General features: G+C 44.0%; 1 protein-coding gene across 2 annotated transcripts in view; it reads right to left on the bottom strand.

The window, feature by feature from the left end:
- The window catches only part of LOC112217645 (patched domain-containing protein 1), a 35391-nt gene extending 21887 nt beyond the window's left edge, over positions 1–13504 (bottom strand). The window contains exons 1-2 of one of the 2 annotated variants that reach the window (XM_024378074.2): positions 13001–13504; positions 9903–10383 (exon numbers count right to left, since the gene is read on the bottom strand). In XM_024378074.2, coding sequence (XP_024233842.2) covers positions 9903–10383; positions 13001–13426 — 907 coding nt within the window. In that variant the 5' untranslated portion in view covers positions 13427–13504. Of the gene's footprint in view, positions 1–9902; positions 10384–12826 lie in introns of both variants that reach the window. The other variant, XM_024378073.2, reaches the window with a different exon arrangement.
- Positions 13505–25069: the final 11565 nt, after the last annotated feature.

Raw genomic sequence — 25069 nt, 5'->3', positions numbered from 1 at the left:
GAATCTGGGCAAACCATAGGCCCAAGTACGGGCAAAAGTTCAGATATTTATTTTATTTCACCTTTATTTAACCAGGTAGGCTAGTTAAGAACAAGTTCTCATTTACAACTACGACCTGGCCAAGATAAAGCATAGCAGTGTGAACAGACAACAACACAGAGTTACACATGGAGTAAACAATAAACAAGTCAATAACACAGTAGAATTTTTTTTTTTAAAGAGTCTATGTACATTGTGTGCAAAAGGCATGAGGAAGTAGGCGAATAATTACAATTTAGCAGATTAACACTGGAGTGATAAATGATCAGATGGTCATGTGCAGGTAGAGATACTGATGTGCAAAAGAGCAGAAAAGTAAATAAATAAAAACAGTATGGGGATGAGGTAGGTAAATTGGGTGGGCTATTTACCGATGGACTATAGAGGAAAGTAGGCGTCATCTACCCGTCATCTACCTGTATTGAACTATTGGTTAAGGGCTTGTAAGTAAGTATTTCACGGTAAGGTCTACATGTGTATTCGGCACATGTGACAAATACAGTTTGATTTGATTTGCACGGTGAGTGGTTCTTCTTTCTGCCTGGATGAACATGGAAATGCCATACTAGCTGCTGCATTGCCAAGAAATCTCCCTACGTCCTGCCCAACACGGCAATGGGATATTAAATAGTCGCTAGCTTAAAAAAACTTCTTCAGGCTAGGGCCTATTTTTTCTCAATTTCCGCCTGATTGACGTGCCCAAAGTAAACTGCCTGTTGCTCAGGCCCAGAAGCCAAGATATGCATATAATTGGTACCATTGGGAAGAAAACACTGAAGTTTGTATAAATGTTAAAATAATGTAGGAGATTATAACACAATAGATATGGTAGGAGAAAATCCAAAGAAAAAACAACCAAAATTTTTGTTTGTTTTGAGAGCAAGGTCTTCCAATAGAACGTATAGGGAAATCATTAAATCTAGCTCCCAGTATGAAATTCCTATGGCTTCCACCAGATGTCAGTAGTCTTTGTTCAAGGTTTCAGGCTTGTTTCTTCCAAAATGAGGAAGAAATATGAGTTTTACTACAGGGATACAGACTTGGAAATGTGTGTATGCGCGTGCGACGAAGAGGCCTGCTAATATTGCTTTCCTATTGAACATACTTGTTTCAGTATGAAATATTATAGTTTAATTACATTTTAGGGTATCTGAGCATTAAATAGAAACATATTTTGACTTGTTGAAACAAAATTTAGGGGTACATTTTCGTGTTGAACTAGTGGATTACACAAATCGATGGCGCCAACTAAACAGACTTTTTGGGATATAAAGAAGGAATTTTATCTAGCAAAACGACACTACATGTTATAGCTGGGACCCTTTGGATGACAAATCAGAGGAGATTTTCAAAAAGTAAGTGAATATTTCATCGCTATTTGTGAATTTATGAAACCTGTGCCAGTGGAAAAATATTTTGATGTGGGGCGCCATCCTTAAACAATTGCATGGCATGCTTTCGCTGTAAAGCCTACTGTAAATCAGACAGTGCAGTTAAATTAACACGAATTTTAACTTTCAACTTATAGAAGACACTTGTATGTACCTAAATGTTTAATATCCATCATTTTTATGATTATTTATTTGAATTGCACGCCCTCCAGCTTCACGGGAAGTTGTCCCGCTAGCGGGACCCCTAGCCTTTTGACATGTAATATGTCATGCTTGAGGACATTAGCGATAAGTATCTACATAAGAATGGCTTTAATGTCTCCCTGAATATTTTTCTCTCTCCTTGGAGCAGGAGCAGATCAATACATTTTGTTCAAAACATACACTTTCCGATCCAATAAATTGACATCTTTCGGTCTGCTCTGCTCTGTGCATTAATTTGTGTGAATCTCTCTCTCTCTCTCTCTCTCTCTCTCTCTCTCTCTCTCTGGGTGTGGTTGTGTTTGTGAGAGAAAGAGTGAGAGAGCACGTCTGTGTGTGGTCTCTCTCACTGATTGCGGGGGACACTGTCATATGCCTTCCCGGAGCAACTTGAGCATGTTTGCCATGACCACACAGCCCCTGTCCTGTTTACAATTCTAAACAAGACAGGTGCTGCCTGCTAGTGTAATGGTGTATATTTGAGTGAGTAGTGCATACGCGAGTGTTAGTGCCAGTGTATGTGTGAGCATGTGTGCATGTGTGACAACACACAGAAATGCTCTCTCACTCTTACTCTCCGAAAGATGTCAATTTATTGGATCGGAAAGTGTATGTTTTGAACAAAATATATTGGACCACAATGGAAATAAGCTTTTAAGCTTCAGTTGTGTTATCATTGATGATTTTCTTAAATCATATGTGGAGGCGTCACCGGCTGGAGCGCCCTGGAGGCAATGGGTCTACGTGCATCCATATGTGTGTGCATATAGCACACATTCCTCCCCAGTCTAAGGCCAATAACAGTAATGAGTTGGATCAATGAGCTGACGTACTGAGGAGGAGTTATCTGGACTGTCTCTGGTAGCGTGCCACACCCACCAAGTGTCTGTCTGTATCACACATACCCTATCTGAGGCCATTGACTCAAGGTTGGTGGCAGCAGCAGCACAGCACTGAATACGGATGGCTTGTCTGTGACACAACAGTGGTGACAAATTGGCCCAAGAAGTGCATCAGCTGCCTGTGAACCTACATTATCATATTGCTTGGACTGCTCTTAGGAATCTATGTGTTATGTGGAATGAGTAAATGTGGTGGTTTCTTCTTCGGTGGTGTATCGACATTATCCATTCTTTCCATGGACTTTTTGATCATGAATGATAATAACCAACACACTACTAAATGAAAATCAAGCCTCAACCAGTTATACTACAGTGTTTACTTATTCCCTCTTCTCTGTAAATCCCACTTCCACTCATGCTTATTATTCAGTGTGCTCATTAGGTACCAAACACATCAGTTGTTTCACTTCCCACCGCTTCCTTCTCCATTCTCATTGGTCCTGGTGGACAGGCTTTTGCCAACAAAATATATACACGTATCTTCAGTGTGGCCACTCAAAAATGTAAGCGGTTCTAACTCGACCATACTGTATACTGTACATGGAACAACTGTCTCCATTGACATACACTAAAATAACATCATCCCCTCATCCTGACATTGATTCACTGTGGAGTTCTCTCAGGATGTTTCTCAAATCTGCTTCAATCACTCTCTGATAGGACTGTTCCTGGACTCTAATCTGAGTACAACTCAAAGGTTCTAATCAAGCCCTAAAGAAGATTGTATTCCCTATCTGTCACGCCCTGATCTGTTTCACCTGTCCTTGTGATTGTCTCCACCCCCTCCAGGTGTCGCTTATTTTCCCCAGTGTATTTATCCCTGTTTCCTGTCTCTCTGTGCCAGTTCGTCTTGTATGTTTAGTCAAGTCAACCAGCGTGTTTTTCCCGTACTCCTTTTGCTATTCTCTTTTGATAGTCTTCCCTGTCCACGACCATTCTCTTGCCTTCCCCTATTGGTTAATAAATATTGTAAGACTCCAACCATCTGCCTCCTTTGTCTGCATCTGGGTCTCGCCTTGTGTCATGATACTATGGCCATAATCATAATAGCTGAGAAATTGTCACATCCATAATCATCATCATCCTACGCTTATGACAATAATATTAATGAACGTGTCATCAGCGTTCCAGTCCATCAGCGGCCAGCTGGGTCTCAGAGGACCAGTGTTCGCCACATTGTGTGAAGCCTGTAACCAGCCGTGTCCAGTGTCACTATTCGTCTTAGCCTGTGGAATAAAATCAATTCCTCTAGAATTATGTTTTCCAGACAGGAAAATGCAAACTCTGTAAATCAGAAAGGACTTCCTGTAGAGCATTCACTGTGATTGATCTGACTGTGGACTAGATTTAGGAGGCATGGTTTAGATACAAGTACTAGGTGTAGGCTTTTACCAGTTCTTCAAGAGTAGTGTTCAGTAGTCACGAAACAGGAGAAATTACTTTGAAATGGAGTAAGACTCCCACAAAGGCCACCGTGCCTGCCTGCAGAACCATTCTGCTCAGCATACACACAGCGTCAACACTTTTTAATTTTGTCCTTTAAAACAATTTGTTTACAATGATTTATGTTTTAGTAGTGCGAGCGAAATCTTTCTAGGACAAAGAATAACACGTTGTAAAACAGAGGATTCAGAAGAACTGCAGAAAGTAAGTACTTATTTTACAGCAAAGTGAATAGTGTGTGAGTTACAGTACAGTAGGTAAGGTGAATGTCCACAGCTCATTTGGTGCAGAGAGAACAACAGGCAGTGCCCTGCCAGTGGTGACATGTACGTTTCATGAGTCCTGGCACAAAGCCCTCTCTCCTCCCTCTTTTCCTCCAGTTAACAACTATCTACCCAGGGAGACGAGAACTGACAAGCTCAGCAATACAGTAATTGGCTTCACTAAGATGACATCCCAGGTAGACATAGTTGGTAAAAGACATGAAAAGGTGCACTGTGTTAAGACAGTCTGGCTGTCTCATCTTACAGTTGTCCACTGACGTGTGGTGAGAGTCGACTGCCCTCATGGGGTTTGGCCCAGTCCAAAAAGACTATCGTTAATTGGTTAAGTACGATTTGTCAGATGATTTAACATTACATAACTAAAATATCATTTGGACTTTGAGTCTGGCGATAATCACGTTGCATTCATTTCGAGGATAATGACAAAACAAATGTTGGACAAGGATGGAGTCAAGTATAGTCTTTGTTTACTTTGTGAGAAACTACAGTGTCATCCCTGGTGGTGGGTGGTGGAAATCTTCAGTCTCGGAGGACCTGTCACGTGTATTTAGTGATTTAAAGCAGCAATTAGCGGTTGAAACAATAACAAAGCGCTCTCTGTTTCAGTGACAAGCTAAGGGACGGGGCTGGAGAAATGTAACCACTGTCACGCCCTGGTCAAAGTATTTTGTGTTTATTTTTATGTATTTGGTCAGGCCAGGGTGTGGCATGGGGTTTTTGTAATTGTGGTGTGTTTGTCTTGGGGTTTTGGTGGTGGTATTGGGATTGTAGCTTAGTGGGTTGTCTAGCAAGGTCTATGGCTGTCTGGAGTGGTTCTCAATCAGAGGCAGGTGCTTATCGTTGTCTCTGATTGGGAACCATATTTAGGCAGCCATATTCTTTGAGTTTGTCGTGGGTGATTGTCCTTAGTGTCCTATGTGTACTCGTTGTTAGTTTGCACCAGATAGGCTGTTTCGGTTTCGTTTATTGTTTTTTTGTAAGTTCGTGTTTCTTTGGTATATTAAACATGGATCGCAATCGACACGCTGCAGTTTGGTCCGACTCTCTCTCATCACCACTAGAAAACCGTTACAGAATCACCCACCACCAACGGACCAAGCGGCGTGTCAACAGGCAGGAGCAGCCGAAAAAGGAGATGCTCACCAAGGATTTCTGGTCATGGGAGGAGATCTTCGACGGGAGAGGACCCTGGGCTAAACCAGGGAGTGTAGCCGCCCAAAGGAGCAACAGGAGAAGAGGCAACAGAGGCAGCAGCAGCAGGAGCAGCAGCAGCTACAGTGGGAGAGGTTGCACCACCTGGAGTTATGGACATGGGAGGAGGAATTGGACGGTAAAGGACCCTGGAATGAGCCTGGAGATTATTGTCGCCCCAAAGCCGAGCTGGAGGCAGCAAAAGCAGAGAGGCGGCATTATGAGGAGCTAGCACGGCAGAGCGGATGGAAGCCCGAGAGTCAGCCCCAAAAATTTCTTGGGGGGCTTACAGGGAGTATGGCTATGCCAGGTAGGAGACCTGCGCAAACTCCCTGTGCTTACCGGGGGCTGGAGAGACCGGGCAGGCACCGTGTTATGCTGTGGAGCGCACGGTGTCTCCAGTGCGGGTGCACAGCCCGGTTCGGTATATTCCAGCTCCGCGTATCGGCCGGGCTAGATTGAGCGTCGAGCCAAATGCCATGAAGCCGGCTCTACGCATCTGGTCCCCAGTGCGTCTCCTTGGGCCGGCTTACATGGCACCAGCCTTGCGCTCGGTGTCTCCGGTTCGCCTGCATAGCCCAGTGCAGGCTATTCCACCTCGCCGCACTGGCAGGGCAACCGGGAGCATTCAACCAGGTAAGGTTGGGCAGGCTCGGTGCTCAAGAGCCCCAGTGCGCCTGCACGGTCCGGTCTATCCAGTACCACCTCCACACCCCAGCCCTCCGGTAGCAGCTCCCCGCACCAGGCTTCCTGTGCGTGTCCTCGATCCAGTACCACCAGTTCCAGCACCACGCACCAGGCCTTCAGTGTGCCTCGCCTGTTCAGCGCAGCCAGCGCTTTTCTCCTCTCCTGCGCTGCTGGAGTCTCCCGCCTGTTTAGCGCAGCCAGAGCCTTCCTCCTCTACAGCGCTGCCGGAGCCTCCCGCCTGTTTAGCGCAGCCAGAGCCTTTCTCCTCTCCTGCGCTGCCGGAGTCTCCCGCCTGTTTAGCGCAGCCAGAGCCTTCCTCCGACACAGCGCTGCAGGAGTCTCCCGCCTGTTCAGCGCAGCCAGAGCTGCCAGTCTGCATGAAGCAGCCAGAGCTGTCAGTCTGCATGGAGCAGTCAGAGCTGTCAGTCTGCATGGAGCAGCCAGAGCTGTCAGTCTGCATGAAGCAGCCAGTCTACATGGAGCAGCCAGAGCTGTCAGTCTACATGAAGCAGCCCGAGCTGCCAGTCTGCATGAAGCAGCCAGTCTACATGGAGCAGCCAGAGCTGTCAGTCCGCATGGAGCAGCCAGAGCTGTCAGTCCGCATGGAGCAGCCAGAGCTGTCAGTCTGCATGGAGCAGCCAGAGCTGTCAGTCTGCATGGAGCAGCCAGAGCTGTCAGTCCGCATGGAGCAGCCAGAGCGGTCAGTCTACATGAAGCAGCCCGAGCTGCCAGTCTGCATGAAGCAGCCAGTCTACATAGAGCAGCCAGAGCTGCCAGTCTGCATGAAGCAGCCAGAGCTGTCAGTCTGCATGGAGCAGTCAGAGCTGTCAGTCCGCATGGAGCAGCCAGAGCTGTCAGTCTACATGAAGCAGCCCGAGCTGCCAGTCTGCATGAAGCAGCCAGTCTACATGGAGCAGCCAGAGCTGTCAGTCTGCATGAAGCAGCCAGAGCTGTCAGTCTGCATGGAGCAGCCAGTCTGCATGGAGCAGCCAGTCTGCACGAAGCTGTCAGTCTGCACGGAGCTGTCAGTCTGCACGGAGCTGTCAGTCTGTAAGGAGCTGCCAGTCTGCAAGGAGCTGCCAGTCAGCACGGAGCCGCCAGAGCGGTCAGTCTGTAAGAAGCCGCCAGAGCTGTCAGCCTATATGGAGCAGCTAGTGCCGCCAGTCTGCCCAGCGCCGCCAGTGCCCCCAGTCTGCCCAGCATCGCCAGTCTGCCCAGCATCGTCAGTCTGCCCAGCGTCGTCAGTCTGCCCAGCACCGCCAGTCTGCCCAGCACCGCCAGTCTGCCCAGCGTCGCCAGTCTGCCCGGCGCCGCCAGTCTGCCCGGCGCCGCCAGTCTGCCCGGCGCCGCCGGTCTGCCCAGCATCGCCAGTCTGCCAGACTCTTCCAGATCTGCCAGTCAGCCAGACTCTTCCAGATCTGCCAGTCAGCCAGACTCTTCCAGATCTGCCAGTCAACCAGACTCTTCCAGATCTGCCAGTCAACCAGACTCTTCCAGATCTGCCAGTCAACCAGACTCTTCCAGATCTGCCAGTCAACCAGACTCTTCCAGATCTGCCAGTCAACCAGACTCTTCCAGATCTGCCAGTCAGCCAGGATCTGCCAGTCAGCCAGGATCTGCTGAAACCACCAGCCAGCCAGGAGCTGGTAGATCTATCTACCTGCCTGAGCTTCCTCTCACTCCTGAGCTTCCTCTCACTCCTGAGCTTCCTCTCACTCCTGAGCTTCCTCTCACTCCTGAGCTTCCTCTCACTCCTGAGCTTCCTCTCACTCCTGAGCTTCCTCTCACTCCTGAGCTTCCTCTCACTCCTGAGCTTCCTCTCACTCCTGAGCTTCCTCTCACTCCTGAGCTTCCTCTCACTCCTGAGCTTTCTCTCACTCCTGAGCTTTCTCTCACTCCCGAGCTTCCCCTCAGTCCCGAGCTGCCTCGGTCCCGAGCTGTCCTTCAGTCCCGATCTGTTCCTCAGTCCAGTGGGGTTCTGGGTGAGGACTACTAGGCCATGGTCGGGCGAGGGTGGACTATCCAGGGACGAAGGGAGAGGGGACTAAGACATTAAAGGAGTGGGGTCCACGTCCCCGCGCCGGAGCCGCCACCATGGACAGACGCCCACCCGGACCCTCCCTATTGTTTTGAGGTGCGTTCGGGAGTCCGCACCTTAGGGGGGTTCTGTCACGCCCTGGTCAAAGTATTTTGTGTTTATTTTTATGTATTTGGTCAGGCCAGGGTGTGGCATGGGGTTTTTGTAATTGTGGTGTGTTTGTCTTGGGGTTTTGGTGGTGGTATTGGGATTGTAGCTTAGTGGGTTGTCTAGCAAGGTCTATGGCTGTCTGGAGTGGTTCTCAATCAGAGGCAGGTGCTCGTTCGTTGTCTCTGATTGGGAACCATATTTAGGCAGCCATATTCTTTGAGTTTGTCGTGGGTGATTGTCCTTAGTGTCCTATGTGTACTCGTTGTTAGTTTGCACCAGATAGGCTGTTTCGGTTTCGTTTATTGTTTTTTTGTAAGTTCGTGTTTCTTTGGTATATTAAACATGGATCGCAATCGACACGCTGCAGTTTGGTCCGACTCTCTCTCATCACCACTAGAAAACCGTTACAACCACTCTCAAACTCATAGACTGAGCTATGGATGCAAGGACTGACCATCCACGATATCAACATTAGTTTTAATCATGTTTTAAAGCTGCATAGTGTTTGTTTAAATTTACATTGTTAACTAACATTGGAGTAAATTATATTTTATATTTTGAGTTCTGATGGGGTACAACAGGTGAACTAAGCTCATGAGACATGAATAAGTTATTTTCTTCATGAATAAATGGGGACATATCATTCATTTATAAATACAAAAAATGGCTGTAGCAACTGCAGATTGCCTCTTTAATTAAGTTCCTCCCTGCCTATGTCTATCCTCCCGCCATTCCTCCCTGACTCTGTCTCTCCTCCTCCCTTTCCCTGGTGAGACACAACCTGCAGGTCACCCAGATGCCTCTGCCTCCTGTTCCTGCTTCTTACTTAAACTTTATTTACGTCAGAGTAGTTTAGTCTCCAGGGATTGACTGACTTCTGAACCTTTCAGACTGGGAAAATAGGTTACTGCATATGGCAGAAAACCACATATACACAGGAGATCGCCTTGTGATACTGTGGCTTAGAATGGTTTGAGTAAAAACTCTGCCTGGAAACTTGTATTACCCTCCACAGACAATGGGACAATTAAGACGGAGATGTTTGTAGATGCTGGCACTTTCATAAAGAGTTTATCGATTTAGAAAATATACATGTTATAAGTAGCCTGCAATTTGTTATTGTTAAGATTGTCATAACTCAGTTCAAAGTTTTCATACAAACAATAAATAGTCAGGCTTTTTTATTGCAGCCATTAGATGATGTACAGCAGTGCTTTGTAACATACGTAATACAATGCATTTTAATTGTGATTTCATAGTTGATTAAAACATTTATCTGATGATTATTTGGGAAATATCGAGCATTGTTGTACTGATATTAGATACACTCACATATATGCAAGACAGGCACACACAAACACACACACATATACACACACATACACTTATACACATACACATACACACACATACACACAAACACAATTCAACACACTCCCACCAAAACAAACTGAAAACAATCAGTGGAGGAAGGGGTGGCCCTCTTTGAGGAAGCCCTCAGCAGCCAATTACCCTAATCTTTTCCCCAATCAGCAACATGGCTGCCCCTGATAAGACTAAGCAGCTCCAGACTCACCCATGGAAAAGAAGGGGATCCCCAGCAGCGTGGAGTTAAACTTCCCGTCGGAGATGAAGAAGATGCCAGCTGCAGTCACGTTGGCGATGGCTATTGTGAGCACACCCAGTAGACCCAGGAAGGGCTTCCCCCTCAGGCAGTCCCTCATGGAGCTGGAGATGGTGGCTGCCAGCAGGAGGAGCACCATGCTGACCAACACCTCCCCTTTAGCCAGCACTCCCGTCTGGTGGAAGTCCCTCCACAGGCTGAAGGAGGTGAGAGACTGGATGTGCAGGTCCTCACTGAGCGTGGACAGGCGCGTGATGAGGGCGCAGAAGGCGTTCTCCCACTTCTCTGCGATGACGTCCTGAACCACGGGGCCATGATTGCGGAGGTAGTAGGTGATCTGGACGGCACGGGCAAACTTCACCTGCTGGTCTCGGCTGTTGGGCGAGAAGGCCACTCCACCCAGCTGGTGGCCGATGAAAGAGACACGACCGTCCTGGGATATGGAGCACAGCAGACAGGATACTATCAGACACACTGACAGATGAATCTCAAGTCCCTACAGAGTATAGCTGGTGATACGCTGTTTGGTTTCTGTTACCTGAAATAACAATAGTCGGTTATGTTTTTGGATTATGATTATCTTGTGAATGATTTAAACACTATGACCCATCAATCAACCATTACATAATGCATGAATTCCCTGCAGGAGAGATGACACATTGAATACATTTTACGGTAAAATAAATAATGTGTAATATCATATTTACTAAGCAATAGTAAAATTGCACTATGATAAACTATTCCCATCATTTATACTATAGTAAATTGTGTATCTGGGAATCATGCCTGAAAAAGTCTGGTTAGTACAGCTACTACAGAATCAGAGCACATGCACTGTACTGTATGATTCCTAAAACACTGTTGAATAAGACATACGTTAAACCAATCACTGGCTGCCGAGTTGTTTTTAGAAAGGCATATTTTGTCCTATCAGTTCAGCACGCCGCTAGTATAGGGATGCCGTGATATTCATTCCCCCAGAAGGTGACTGATATGTGGAGATGAAATACAGGACACCACTTAACTGTCCTCCAGAGAAGATGGATCTCCTAGACAAGTGGGGGAACAGTTAACTTGTCAGCCAATTGTGGAATTATGCTAATTTAATAGAGCATTGTTTGTTCATTTCGGACAAGGGCCCTAGCTGGTCTGATTTGATCACTATTTGTAATCTGCAGCCTACTGTACTGTACAGACAATCCTGGATCTCTTCAATACAATACTTGATGTCGATTGTACAACTCTAACGTCAGAAAATGAATGATTCCATGGGGTATTGTAATTAAATACCACTTGCACTGTCAGCAGAACAGGGAATTTCCTGGTATTATTGCCATTCATTCCCTATCATGATCATGTAGATGGAGTAATCAGTAAGAACTTCTCAAAACAGTGGACCTGAACATTTATAGCCAACCCCACACCACAAAGACTCCTCTAACAAGCAGACGACATGAAAGTCTGACATACCAACCAGAGATGTAAACGTTCATAGTGCAGTGCCATGGCTTGGTTTAGCATCAGACTAGTAAGCACATGAATAAAGCCCCCAGCTGACATCACAGCACTGAATGAAGAGCAACAAATGTGTCAAGACATTCAGCTCAGACAGACGGGGAGTATCAATGATGCAGACGATAACCAGACAACGCATGGAAGTATCTGCCAAAGAGGGGTGGAAAAGAAGGTCAGTACATGGTCAGTATATTCCAACCTTAAAACGGAAGCCTTTTACCCAGATGAGGTGAAAAGGGTTGGTGGCAATGGGAGGACAAGGGCCAGAGACATATGGGGAAACAGGCAACTAGCTGCAATAGTAATGCGTGGAGACCGTGGCCTTGGATGCAGAGGAATGAACGGTAGTAGGATGTGCTGTCTAGAAGTGATTTAGGGACAGCCCAGTATGAATTAACAGTGCAGGCCCAAGTGCATTACACAGCTAGGCCTGGTGCAGGAGAATTAGCTAGCTCACACTAGAAATGCTCATATTGGAGGAGACACAGTAGCTAGACATGTGCCTTGCAATTTAAGATGCTCTGTGTAGCAAAGGCATTATTTTGTACAGTACAGTTTTCCACTCGGTGACTAGGCTACTCATGTTACCCAGCATAATAGTCTCACTCAGGGTAGATTATTACCTAAGGCTCTATCTACACTCATTAATCTAATGGGCTCAATGTGCCATGTTACTAGCAACAGATCTGGTCACCTGTTGTAAAATTAGGCTACCTGTTGTAACTGTGTAACAGCTGATTAAAATATAAACCTAATTTATAACCTACTGTTTAAAATGACATGGGCATAGGTAGCCTAGCAGCCTAGCAATACATCTGCAGAGGGCTGCAATCACAGCATACATTTAGGAGGCATAACAATATTTTACAGGGGAAGACGGGATGCAGGCCCTTACTAGTCTATCAGCTATGTCATTATATATGTGCAGGAGAGGGAGAAAGACACTGCATCAGAATAGGAAGGGGGATATTCCCTGTATACTGGAGCAGTGCAGGGCTGTGCCGCCAATTCACAACCTGCAGCTAACAATTAGCCTACACACCGGCAATTCAATCAATCTATTCTGAGTGTTTCCTTGCCTTGACTGCCTGATATGAAGACATCAGCAACCTACATAATAGGCTTAGTGAATACAACTATTGCGTTCATTGAGAAATTATTGCAGGTTTCAGACAGTGGGTTATGGTCTCATTACAGAAACATTGTCCCACTGCTAATCCAAGTAATTCGTTCTTTTTTTAAATAACACAGCGTGTCAGTCACGTTCTCTGACACTCAAATCGGTAATTGATGCTTGCGGCCAACAGAAACATTGTAGCCTATCATTTTACTATAATAAAACAGAATTCTCGCCTTCTTACCTTTAAGGTTGTATTTGGATAGCTCACGGGCACCTTCGAGAAAGTATAATTCGACAGAATAGCTAAACGGATATCTTCGAATATCGTAATTATATCATCCAAGATGCATCGCTTATCCTGATGGCTCAGGACACAGAGATGAGCGAAAGTGTAATTGAATCCCTTGTAATTAACACTCAAATCCAACACCTGCTTGTGAACCTGCAGGACCTGGTCGGCGAGCTCCAATATATTTCCCCCAGACTTGGCCAGTAGAATCAGTCTGCCATATCTGCCGGGGGTGTGCAGGTCGGAATACAGCTTGTTTTTAGACTGGTCGATGGGGAAAAGGCTGTTCGCAAGACTCCGCTCTACTTTAGCAAAACTGTGGGTCGGGGCAACCAGTATCTCGAGGTCCGTTTCGGGCTTGAATCTGCTCAGGACTGTAGACCCGAAAATGATGGTTAAGACTGCGGGAACGGTGAGGAAAAAAACCGGATGCCTACTAACAAATAAGCCCAGCCAGTAGAAAGAAGCTTTGAGCCCTCTGTGTATCATTTGCCGCAGCATCCTCCTCCAGATCCAGCTTGCAGATGCCCCGTTTCTTCCTATGAAGCACATGTGACATGAGACTCCGTTGCCCAGTTTAGTTCATCTGTATGATAATACACTACACCTGGGAAAAGAGCACTGCAGCAATTTCCAACAAGACTGTCAGATATTGCTCATCTCTCGTTGCTTTTTGTTGTTGTTGTTTAATCTCAAGCCATTCCTCCCACTTATTAACCTCAGATCCGTGACTAGTCCTATTGCTCCTGCTGCAATAGCAGCAACCTGCGGCTGTCTGATGTGCTTGCATACCTAGTTCTAACTACACTATTGGTGCCGCCTACTTGACTGTAACCATGTGCTGGTTGAAGGGGGAAGACGGAGAAATGCTGATGGTGGGTTATTTTAGGAACACGCGCAATAGCCATAAGAGTCGTGAAATATTCACTGGTGGCACAATGGCCACATGCACTTCCTGAAATCACTCCCAATACCCCATGAATGAGAACCATACTGTTGCGCTTAACGCTAAATAGCTAGTAGCCTAGGCTATGCTAGGTGTATTTTATACATGGGTGTATTTGATAAATCACATAGTCTTGCTCATATTTAATACTAGCTAATGAATTCTCCTCGTGAGAGGGGGAGACAGCATGTCCTTCAAAGCCTTTCAAAGTCATGGGGAGTTTGCTGAGGAAGTTATTTTTTCACCTCAGGAAGTTTATATTTACATTTTAGTCATTTAGCAGACGCTCTTATCCAGAGCGATTTATAGGAGCAAAGTAAAGTAAAGACAACGCTGGATTGCCTCTCAGTACAACACTTGTTTACACCTGCCACACAATCTGGAACAATACTGTCAATGATACCATCGGGTTACAGCAGGCTACCTATAGCTCACTTTTATCTGTTGGGATTCATTGGCAGTAAATAAACAAACAAGCAATTCAGCACTATTGAGGCGATTCAGCGATATAATCGGAATTCCTATTTTCAGCACCAGGACAGCGTGGACAGCGACAGTCACTTGACACTGTAGAGTCCCTGGCCAGGATACATGGAAAGAGGCCTATACAGGGAGGGAGACGCCTAGAATAACCTGGAAGCCACCCCTATGAACCCTGCATCCTTGCATGACGCTAGATGCAACTACCTCCACTAGGCTACATACAATCAAAAGACACATTGACAAAACTGTTGCCTAATATAGTCATGTTTGTTCCCTTGTGCACTGTGAAGTGTGCCCTCTCCTTGGAGAACGGATTCACTATTGCTCTCCTCAGTGATTGACCATACCACTTGCCTTTAAATATGTGCCAAGTGTTTTCTTTAAAAATCCACCAGGTCTGTGGGATGGGATGGTTACATGCACACTGCTGTTATTATGAGTGAAAGGAAAACATCTCAAGACAAGTGGATGAAGTGGAAGCTTAATCGCTGAAACCACCCTGGTTGCTGCAATATGATCAAATATGCAATGTAATACCTATAGGCTAATGTTAACTAACTCTCCCTTCACTCAATGCCAGTCACACCACGTCATAAAACACTAATGAATTGAGTTTGTGACGCTTTCTGATGAATGGTGTTGTGAAAGAGTGTAACACAATCCTCCAGCCTGCGTTGCTTCACACTAATGACTTTTCATTCAGCTCACTTATAAGAGAAATTATCTAATTATGGTGATGCATTCTCCAAAGTGCACATAAAAACAACCACGGCATTGAAAGTGCAGCAAGACATCCATCATGGCAATGAAGTCATATATGGCATACCTCAAATAAATAATCATAATAACGTCATGGAGGAAATTAAGTCACCAACAAAGCTAGTAAAGGAAGTTCTCCAATTACTCTAGAAAGAAAGAAACCATATCGTAGTACAGTAGGTTTTGCTGCATGCAGATCTGCATTGGATGAAGAGCTTGGTTTGAGAGCTTCAAGTTCCTCGGTGTCCACTAAGGATCTATCATGGTCCACACACACCAATACAGTCATGACAATGCCTCTTGCCTCTCAGGAGGTTGAAAAGATTTCTCATGGGCGCTCAGAACCTCAGATCTTCAAAAGGTTCTACATCTGCACCGTTGAGAGCGTATTGACTGGCTACGTCACCACTTGGTATGGACACTGCTTGACATCCAAGGCTACAGGGGGTAGTGCGTAGAGTCCAGTACATAAGTGGGGCCGAGCTCCCTACCATCCAGGACCTCAATCCCAGGCGGTGTCAGAGGAAGGCCCTGAAAATTGTCAAAGACTCCAGCCACCCAAGTCATGGACTTTTCTCTCTTCACGGCAAGCGGTACTGATGCACCATGTCTGGAACCAAAAGAACCCTGAACAGCTTCTACCCCCAAGCCATAAGACTGCTAAATAGTTAACCAAATAGCTACCCAGACTATCTGCATTGACCCTTTTTGCACAAACGTTTTTGACTCATCACATATGCTGCTTCTACTGTTTATTATCTGTCCCTTTATTCCTAGTTATGTGTACATACACTCCATGACCAAAAGTATGCGGACACCAGCTCTTCAAACACCTCATTCCAAAATCATGGGCATTAATATGGAGTTGGTCCCCCCTTAACTGCTATAACAGCCTCCATTCTTCTGGGAAGGCTGTCCACTAGATGTTTGAACATTGCTGAAGGGACTTGCATCCAAATCAGCCACAAGAGCATTAGTGAGGTCAGGCACTGATGTTGGGTGATTAGGCCTGGCTCGCAGTCGACGTTCCAATTCATCCCAAAGGTGTTCGATGGGGTTGAGGTCAGGGCTCTGTGCAGGCCAGTCAAGTTAAACCACAACGATCTCAACAAACCCTTTCTGTATGGACCTCGCTTTGTGCATGGGGTCATTGTCATGCAAAAACAAGAAAGGGCCTTCCCCAAACTGTTGCCACGATGTTGGAAGCACAGAATCGTCTAGAATGTCATTGTATGCTGTAGCATTAAAATGTCCTGTCACTGGAACTATGGGGCCTAACCCGAACCATGAAAAACAGCCCGAGATCATTATTCCTCCTCCACCAAACTCTACATTTGGCACTATGCATTGGGGCAGGTAGCGTTCTCCTGGCATCCGCCAAACCTAAATTAGTCCATTGGACAATGCCAGTCCAGCTGAAGCTTGGCATTGTGCATGGTGATCTTAGGCTTGTGTGTGGCTACTCGGTCATGGAAACCCATTTCATGAAGCTCCCGACAAACAGTTATTGTGCTGACATTGCATACAGAGGCAGTTTGGAAGTCGTTACAACCGAGGACAGACGATTTTTAAGTGCTACGTGCTTCAGCACTCTGTGGTCCCCTTCTGTGAGCTTGTGTGGCCGACCACTTCACGGCTGAGCCATTGTTGCTCCAAGACGTTTCCACTTCACAATAACAGCACTTACAATTGCCAGCTCTAGCAGGGCAGAAATTTAACGAACTGATTTTTTGTGAAGGTGACATTCTATGACAGTGCCACGTTGAAAGTCACTGAGCTCTTCAGTAAGGCCATTCTACTGCCAATGATTGTCTGTGGAGATTGCATGGCTGTTTGCTCTATTTTATACACCAGTAGGCAACGGTTGCGGATGAAATAGCTTAATCCACTAATTTGAAGGGGTGTCCACATACTTTTGTATAATTGTGTATCTACCTCAATTACCTTGTACCCCTACACATCGACTCAGCACATGTATTCTGTGTCATGACTGGCCTGTGAGGATCAGAATGGGTCAGATCAGCTTGGCAATGGCTGACAGTAACCAGACCTTCTCTCACCAACAGGAGAGGGGAGGAGGGAACCCTGGTGTGGGGGAACACCTCCACACTCTGTTGTAAATTAAGGTAGGAGAAGAATGCCATATTGGTTTTTATTTTGTGATGCCATTAAAAATGGTATGGATGAAATACGGTAACTTGGAAAGTTTCCATCCAATACATTGTGCATGTAATATGAAAAATGATCTAAGTATTATTGTTAAGATAGGGACATGATTTTAGGAACCATAAGAGAAAATAGTTCAACATAACTTTGTGCATAGTAAGTAGCCATGCCCCGAGTGAGGTCAGAAGAGCGTTTCAGCCTGATGGAACCGTCCTTTTTGATCAGAGTGCTTAAAAGGACTGGCTGAGAGTTAATATTTCAGACCATGAAAGACAAGGAATTGCAGCCCACGTCTAAAGTGGTTTAAACACTGAATCTCAGAGACCAGGAAACGTGAGACAGGAGCTACACGTTTGAAGTGGTTTGAACTTTGAACCTCAACATGAGGTGAAGAAATAAACTCTCCTTCCTTTAGACCAGAAAGACGGCGAGCTGCAGCTCATGTCCATTGTGGTCCGAATCCTGAATACCAACACAAGGGGGAAAACAAACTCCCCTCTCAGACAATCACTGAGACAGCTGATTAGCTGTCTTGAGTCAAATATCTAGAAAAGCTCATCTAAGTGAGACTATTCTACTACGCTCATCACATAATGGGAACCGTCGACACCGCTGGCTAGCTTTCTTCCAGAGTGAACAACAGTAGAAGACGGGAAAGGGATGACACCTTTCGGACAATCAGAGCCATACAATCTTGCCGCTGAAAGGCCAACAACCTTCTTAAGGAGGGCTGGTTCCCGACAGAGATGAACAGTAAACAAAGGCATTCACACGTAAATACATTCATGATTTCTTATTCCAAATGGGTGGCGGTTTGTGTGCAAACTATTTGACTACTATGAGGATAGTTCTGAAATATATAAACGGTAAGTGTCTTTCTCTCTCTCTCTCTCTCTCTCTCTCTCTCTCTCTCTCTCATGTCGTTGTGTAAAAAGTCGCCATCTTCTAAACGTCCGCTAGGGACCTTTGTGTCATGTATAAAGTGTGCATGTTATCCTGTTATTATTTAGTTATCTAGTAAATAAATAATGAAACCAATTTGTGTAGTACTGAATCATAGGTAAGGCTGGGGTTTTTGCAGATCCAAGAAGGTTACGACTGTTCAGAATGATGATATGATAAGAGGTAATGATTAATAAGACGACTATTTATCGATGTAATAGATATATACCTTATAGAATTTAATTCAGGAGACGTTAACTCTTTAAACAACCTCTTCTGTGGTGCCCCAAATTCCTAATGGGTTAATTGTTACATAATTCATTTAATCGGGTAACAATTAAAATAAGAATATGTTCATAACTGACTTGCCTAGTTAAATAAAGGTTAAATAAATAAAAAACATTTAAAAAACATAGTTATTGGATTAAATAAATAACAGTCATCAGATTACAGTTTTTCTCAATTGCTAAAACAAAATTTCTGAAACCTTGCTCCATTTCCTGAAAACATTAAACACAAAACCTCATCTTCAAGCACTATTTACATAACCTCTGACTCCTCTTGCAAAATGAAACATTCGCCTCAAAACAGTTTGAGGCGAATGTTCAAAATCAAACACTGCTCTCAAATCATAAACAAAGTGATCAAAATGATATACACTCTCAAGCAGTCAGTAAACAATACACCGAAAAATAGAAAACACATTGTTCAAAACATACAATTCTCAGGGAGAAGTACATTTTTATTCTAAAAAAATATTCATATTTTTCTGTCATTGTCTTTTGATGAACGAAAACATGTTCTATCATAGTAGCTCAAAATTGATCAGAAATTACTACTCTGCTTTGCTCTTTGCAATTTTATTTTTTGTTCTTCCTCCTCCTTGTACCCCTATTTTTACAGTACTGTACCCTGCATCTCACAAACTTGTCCATTGTCTCTGTGATACTGTAATTCTTGTTCTTTGTTGATATGAACCTGCAACCAGTCAAAATCTATTGAGCCGTCAGTACTGTTACTGTAATAAATGGAAAGCACAATGTTCAGGGCCATACAATCTGTCCATTGTACAGTATACAGCCTACAATGCACTGTACTACAGTATCCATTCTCAGACTTTCTCCTTCCCACCTTCAACAACCTGTTTGCTCTCTGAACTGGCTTATATTGGTTGTGTCGCAGCATTTGAAACAGGTTAAATCAATTTTGAGTGGTTGTGTTCAATCAATGACATATGTTCTCTATTTGTATTTGATTGTTGCCACTTGTGTTTACCAGTATGGATGACATGTGCATTAGAGTGGAGAGTGTGTTATGAGAATGATCATGTGTTTAGAGCTTTGCTGAAAAGTCTAAGTGAGATCTGCAAATTGTGTTTTACCATGTGAAATGGTTTAAGGTATTGACAACAGACTGCATAATTAGCTAAATGAGTCCAGGCAACTGAGAACTTTGTACAGCCAATGGGTTTTAGTGTTTTAGCAATGGAGAAAAACTATAATGAAAGTCAAGTCACAACATCTGTGTGTATTGCCAAGTCATCTTTACTCGTGTATTTATTATTACTTTTCTTATTACTTTATTTACTTTTCTATTATTTCTCTATTGTCTTTCTCTCTGCATTGTTGGGGAGGGTCCCTCACTGTTCATCGACATCTGCTGTTTACAAAGCATGTGACAAATAAAACTTGATTTGAATGACCGCAAGCCTTGCATAAGTTAGGCGTTTCTTAGGTACACCGCATTCAGATGACAGTCAAGCCAACCAATGTAGTTGTAAACATGCAGTTATTATAGTACATCTTATTTACTTATTTAACAATGCTCAGTTTTTCTTCCATAAACTTTCTATAGACAGTGTTATTTAGTTTCAGCTGTGGAATTTTGAATGATATCACACTGACACGCTGATATCACCAGTGACTGCTGGTTTTGATTTGAAACATGGCAATGATTTTTTCGGTTTTATATTTCTTGTTGGGAACCAGCATTGGGGTTTAATTTGTTCCTCAGCTGTCCATGTTGAAATTATTTTTACGTAACCCATTACAGCACCCTGGGCCTATCAGGTCTTGTTTGTATGTGGTGTGTATTATTTAAATGTAGACTCTTTATGAAAGTTATTTTCTGCCTCAGTGATTGTCTTCCATCCTTGTGATGGCTTGTAATCCTGCAAACTGCTCTCACATTGCCTCTCACAACTAATCACCACTATTCATCAACACCCCCAGACACACAGAAAGAGAAAGAAAGAGAGAGAGAGTGTATACACATTTACCCACTGAATTACGGATTGCTCTCCTTTGTTGTGGAGTTCTATGAAAGATGACAGTCACTGTCAAGGGGGTGGTTGGCCTTGCCAAGCATACTGTACAGTACGTCACAACGGTTTGTGTTGATATATGCGTGTGCACTTGTTCAAACACAAATCTCCATGTGGTCTGCAGCATGACAAACAGAGGTAATGCTTTGACATTTAAAACCTCTAATACCTTAAGCTGTGACTGCAGCACATCCTGTTTGAACAGTGATAAAGGTCAAGCTATGTTTCAAATGCATCATCATATCCTTTATACTTATAGTAATGCTTTATTTTCAGCACATAAATGCAATACACATCCGTCAAGATGTTCCCTTGAATTATGCTATATTATGCTATTATGCTAATATTATGCTAATATTCTAATGTTACAAAACAAACATTTCTTTAGGCCATATGATTTCAAATATTATATTGCAAGGAGCTTAGCCAGAAGAATATAATACAAGGAATTACAGATCTGTTATTCATATTTTGAAATAGATTCAAGGGGATCAGTAAACTGTCAGTGAATTCCAGGAGGACTTGAGCAACTGAGCCTTTTATTATGCTCAAATGATCTATTTCTGTCTCTACCTGACTACTAAAGGCCTACTGTCTACCTAAGTATAAGACATATTAAAGGACGTAGCTTTGTCATTTGATTCATGTTCTAATTTCACCATCTCTGTTCTAATCATTATTTATAAAAATGTTTTTTTTTAAATCTAAATTTAGCCGGCAGCTAGTATTTTTTGTAGTAGTAAATTAACAGAGCATCTTAGGAGCAATTCTTCCCTCTCTCCATGTGAAGGTGACTTAGCAGAAATCTACACTCCTTGTCCCTAATGAGGTTACAATGGAGAATGTCACTGATTAATTCAGCTTGTCCTTGCCTATTCCCCACAGACGAACCAAATGAGTACTGTATTCTACATTTCTTAGTTAGCTAATTTAACCTAAATTGGGAGTCATTAAGTCTCAATCAGCTCAAAGTTTTCCTCAGTAACCCCACCAGTAAGGCAACAATTATGCTACCCTATGGAGGATTCCTAGTTTCAAACTCACTACTGCAGATATTGCCTGAGATATGTGTGTTGTGTTACTCCAGTTAAACTTTGTTGCTTTGTTGTTGTTTTATTCACGACTGTCCATGGAAATACACTGTACATCCATTCATTAATCCTTAGTAATGGAAACATACATGCATATGCATATGTTGAATGTACAGTACATGCTGCTTTTCTTTAAAAGGTAGTGCAACATATTATTCTGTGTATCTCGGGAAGCACAAGACATCATCAATTCCCCAAAGAATAATAGTACATGCACGTTGCCTAGAGAAAGAGATGGGCTGAGTCTTGGTAGAGAGAGATGGAGAGACCACGGTGAGAAAGACATCTAGAGGTTGTGATAGGGTTGAGAGAGACAGAGGAACAGAGTGGAGGATTGGGCAGGAGGAGGACGTGGTTCAGGGCAGGGTGCTCCATGAGTTAGGGATCCCTTCTCTGTTTATTTTTAGTTCACCTTTATTTAACTAGGCAAGTCCGTTAAGAACACACTCTTATTTACAATGATGACCTACCTCTGTGCAGGGATGCAGGGATGTTGGGTGGAACACCGAATGTAGCACTGGTGCCAGGTGCTGCACTCTGGAGGTGCTCTGCCTCAGAAACACGGCCCAGAAGGACTTTACATTCTTAAATCACACAGCCACGGACAGAATCCACAATCACTACTGTCAGACCATCAATCCATTTTATACCACTCCAATCTGCCCATGTCCATGGCAACAAATTGGCAGTAGGCCTGAGCTACTGTAGTAGGGTAAAAACCTGGGCGATAACAGTATATTGGATTTTCAATAGTACTGAACGTCAGTATAGGGTTATTAAAGACTATCTTATGCAACATCCATAAGCTGGGTATATGATATAGACATCTATAGATATCGACTGGTAACTCACTATGCTACCTATAGTTGACATCAGCTGAGAATTTGCATTTGTGATTGTTATTGTTTATGTGGGTGGTGGAATGCTTTTAATTGTTATGTATATATTAAGATTCTCTGTACTGTAGCAAAATTATACTTCATTTTTATAGTATAGAATTGTACATCTATTGACATTATTAATGCAATAATACAATATCAAACAGATTGCTATATTGCTATGCTTTTTTTCTACGTATGAATACAGAAGTATTGACATGTCTTCTGGTTAGGAGCACACCACCCACATGAGCTGACACTAATGTGTATAGATCACCACTGGGCCAGCCATAACATCCCAGCTAAGATGAATGAGCCTCTTTGATTAAGACTGGCTTTTAAACAGAGCTTCCTCTTGAAGGGACCCACATAGACTGCTGCTGTCAATACACCCATATCATATAAATACGAAACCTTATGCATTATTTAATATCTACTTGCGTAATGCAATTTTAAAGACGTCCCATGTGAGGTGGGATCATATCCACGAGCTGGAGATATTGGAAAAGTGTACTCAAAGTGCACGCTATAGGCAATATTTTTTACATCTATTTGAATCTTGACTGTCGATGATCAACAACTCTCATTTGAAAGCGAGTCAACATTGCAGAGCCATATATATTCAGCAATCACATGTATAATGGCCTAATGTACTGTAGTTTGATTTGCGGCAACTTACGAACGAGGCCTACGACGGGTGTATGGCGATTTGAAATGATGGGTGTTTTGCTCCAACGTGACACGCTTTTATACACATAGGGTAATTCATAACACCACTTGCGTGGCCAAGTGTTACACTGCACTTATAGCTTCTGGTAAACATCATACTAGCTTACAACAGTAGGGAGAGAGAAAGAGGCAGAGAGAAGAAGAAGAAGAAGACAGAGAGGGAGGTACAGGTCTCTCATTATTGATCCTATCTGTTGATCAATTAATCACAAACAATGGAACATCGGCCAGAGAAGGACAGTGTCTGTTGCCATTGTTTCTAGCCAGTGTTATCAACAGGCTTTTATACATACGGTATGTACCTTGTCTTGTGCTGACTCCCACCTCTGATTCCCAGTCAGAGCAACCTTGAGTCATGGATGGACTTTGCACACGGTCAGAGGAACAGGAAGCACCACCTGGTCTGGAAATCTGACCGTATTTTCCTTGAGTACGTCTTCATCGAGCACACGATCGTGAACCCTCCTGTAAGAAGGGGAGACAGGCCAAGCCCCGGTCCACACTGGCTCTGCTATACTGTAGTACTATTCTGCAATAGGTAGTACTATGCTGCTGTGATTGTAATGCAATATCTCTTAACCACTTCCCATGAATAACAAGGAGCAGGGTGGGGGGTTGTGGGGGTAAAAAAAAAACGTATTAATAATTTCACTTGTCACAGTGGATTCTACCGCCACCAAGCTGACATAGCTTTCCTGGATTACAACCTCGTTCCCTCTCAGTAATCAGCCACATGTAAAAAGTTGAGTGGTCGCAATTAATTGGCTAGGGGTTTCTCCCTTGCTTTCTCCTCCCGATGAGTATTGCAGTCGCGTGCGTGACTGGTGTAATGGGCCATCCGTCATCTCCTGGCCCCTCCCTTCCCGTGAGCTTGCTACCCCAAGCCCAGGTCTCCATCCCAAATCGCATTTGATTGCCTTCATAGCGCACTACTTTGGACCAGAGCCGAATACAGGGGATAGGGTGCCATTTGGGGTAAATCCCAGTTCTAGGTGACTCATCTGGCTGGCTAAGGTAGATGATGAAGCTGAAACAATCAGTGTAGATGAAGGTCAAATGTGTCCTTTAGGTGTAAGAGCTATGGAGAGGTATTGAGTGATTTGATGGCAAATAACCAGCACTCCATCGAGCCAAGACGAACCAGCTGGCTCACACTAAAATATTATACAAATGTTGTAAAGGAGACTGGCCATTTTTATCTCCTCTGACCCAAGAAGGTATATGGTGCTTTTTCTTTCAAAGGTTCATTATGAAAATGACTTGATTATTTTGGTTGGCGCTGTGAGGCTCTCTGATATCTCTCTGGAGGAGGGGGGCTTTCGCATTCATAATGCTGTCACAGAACGAGAGGTGGAGGGGTTGAAGGGGCGATGGCAGCAAAGGACGAAATCAATCAAATATCAACAGAAGAGATCTTCATCGCAGCTCCAGTCCCCCAATGAAAAGAATACTGCTCATAATAGTAGTAGTGGCATTGAGTACTGTACACACACAGAAAGATACATGTACCCCTGACTGCAGTGTGCAGTTCAGGGCCGGGCTCAATGTGGGCGGAGGTTTGACAGTCACGCACTGAATACAAACACACACGTTCGTGCACGGCACACGTTGAATACGAACGTATTTCGTTTTTGAGGATCATAAGAAATATTATATAAAGTGGTACCAGCACATTAACACTTTTGCCTCATGCTATATTTGAGACAAGCTACTTGTAACGTTTGTCGTCAGAAGGAGACCAAGGTGCAGCGTGGTAAGTGTTCATGATTCTTTGTTTACTCAGAACACCAAACACAACAACAAAAGAATAATGAACGTCACGTTCTGCAGGCTTCACAGAGCTAACAAAAAACAAGATCCAACAAACACCAAAAGGAG

Source organism: Oncorhynchus tshawytscha, linkage group LG18 (assembly GCF_018296145.1).
Source record: "Oncorhynchus tshawytscha isolate Ot180627B linkage group LG18, Otsh_v2.0, whole genome shotgun sequence".
NCBI lineage: Eukaryota > Metazoa > Chordata > Actinopteri > Salmoniformes > Salmonidae > Oncorhynchus > Oncorhynchus tshawytscha.
The sequence above is the reverse complement of the archived record's forward strand: the minus strand, read 5'-3'. Positions and strand labels throughout refer to the sequence as shown.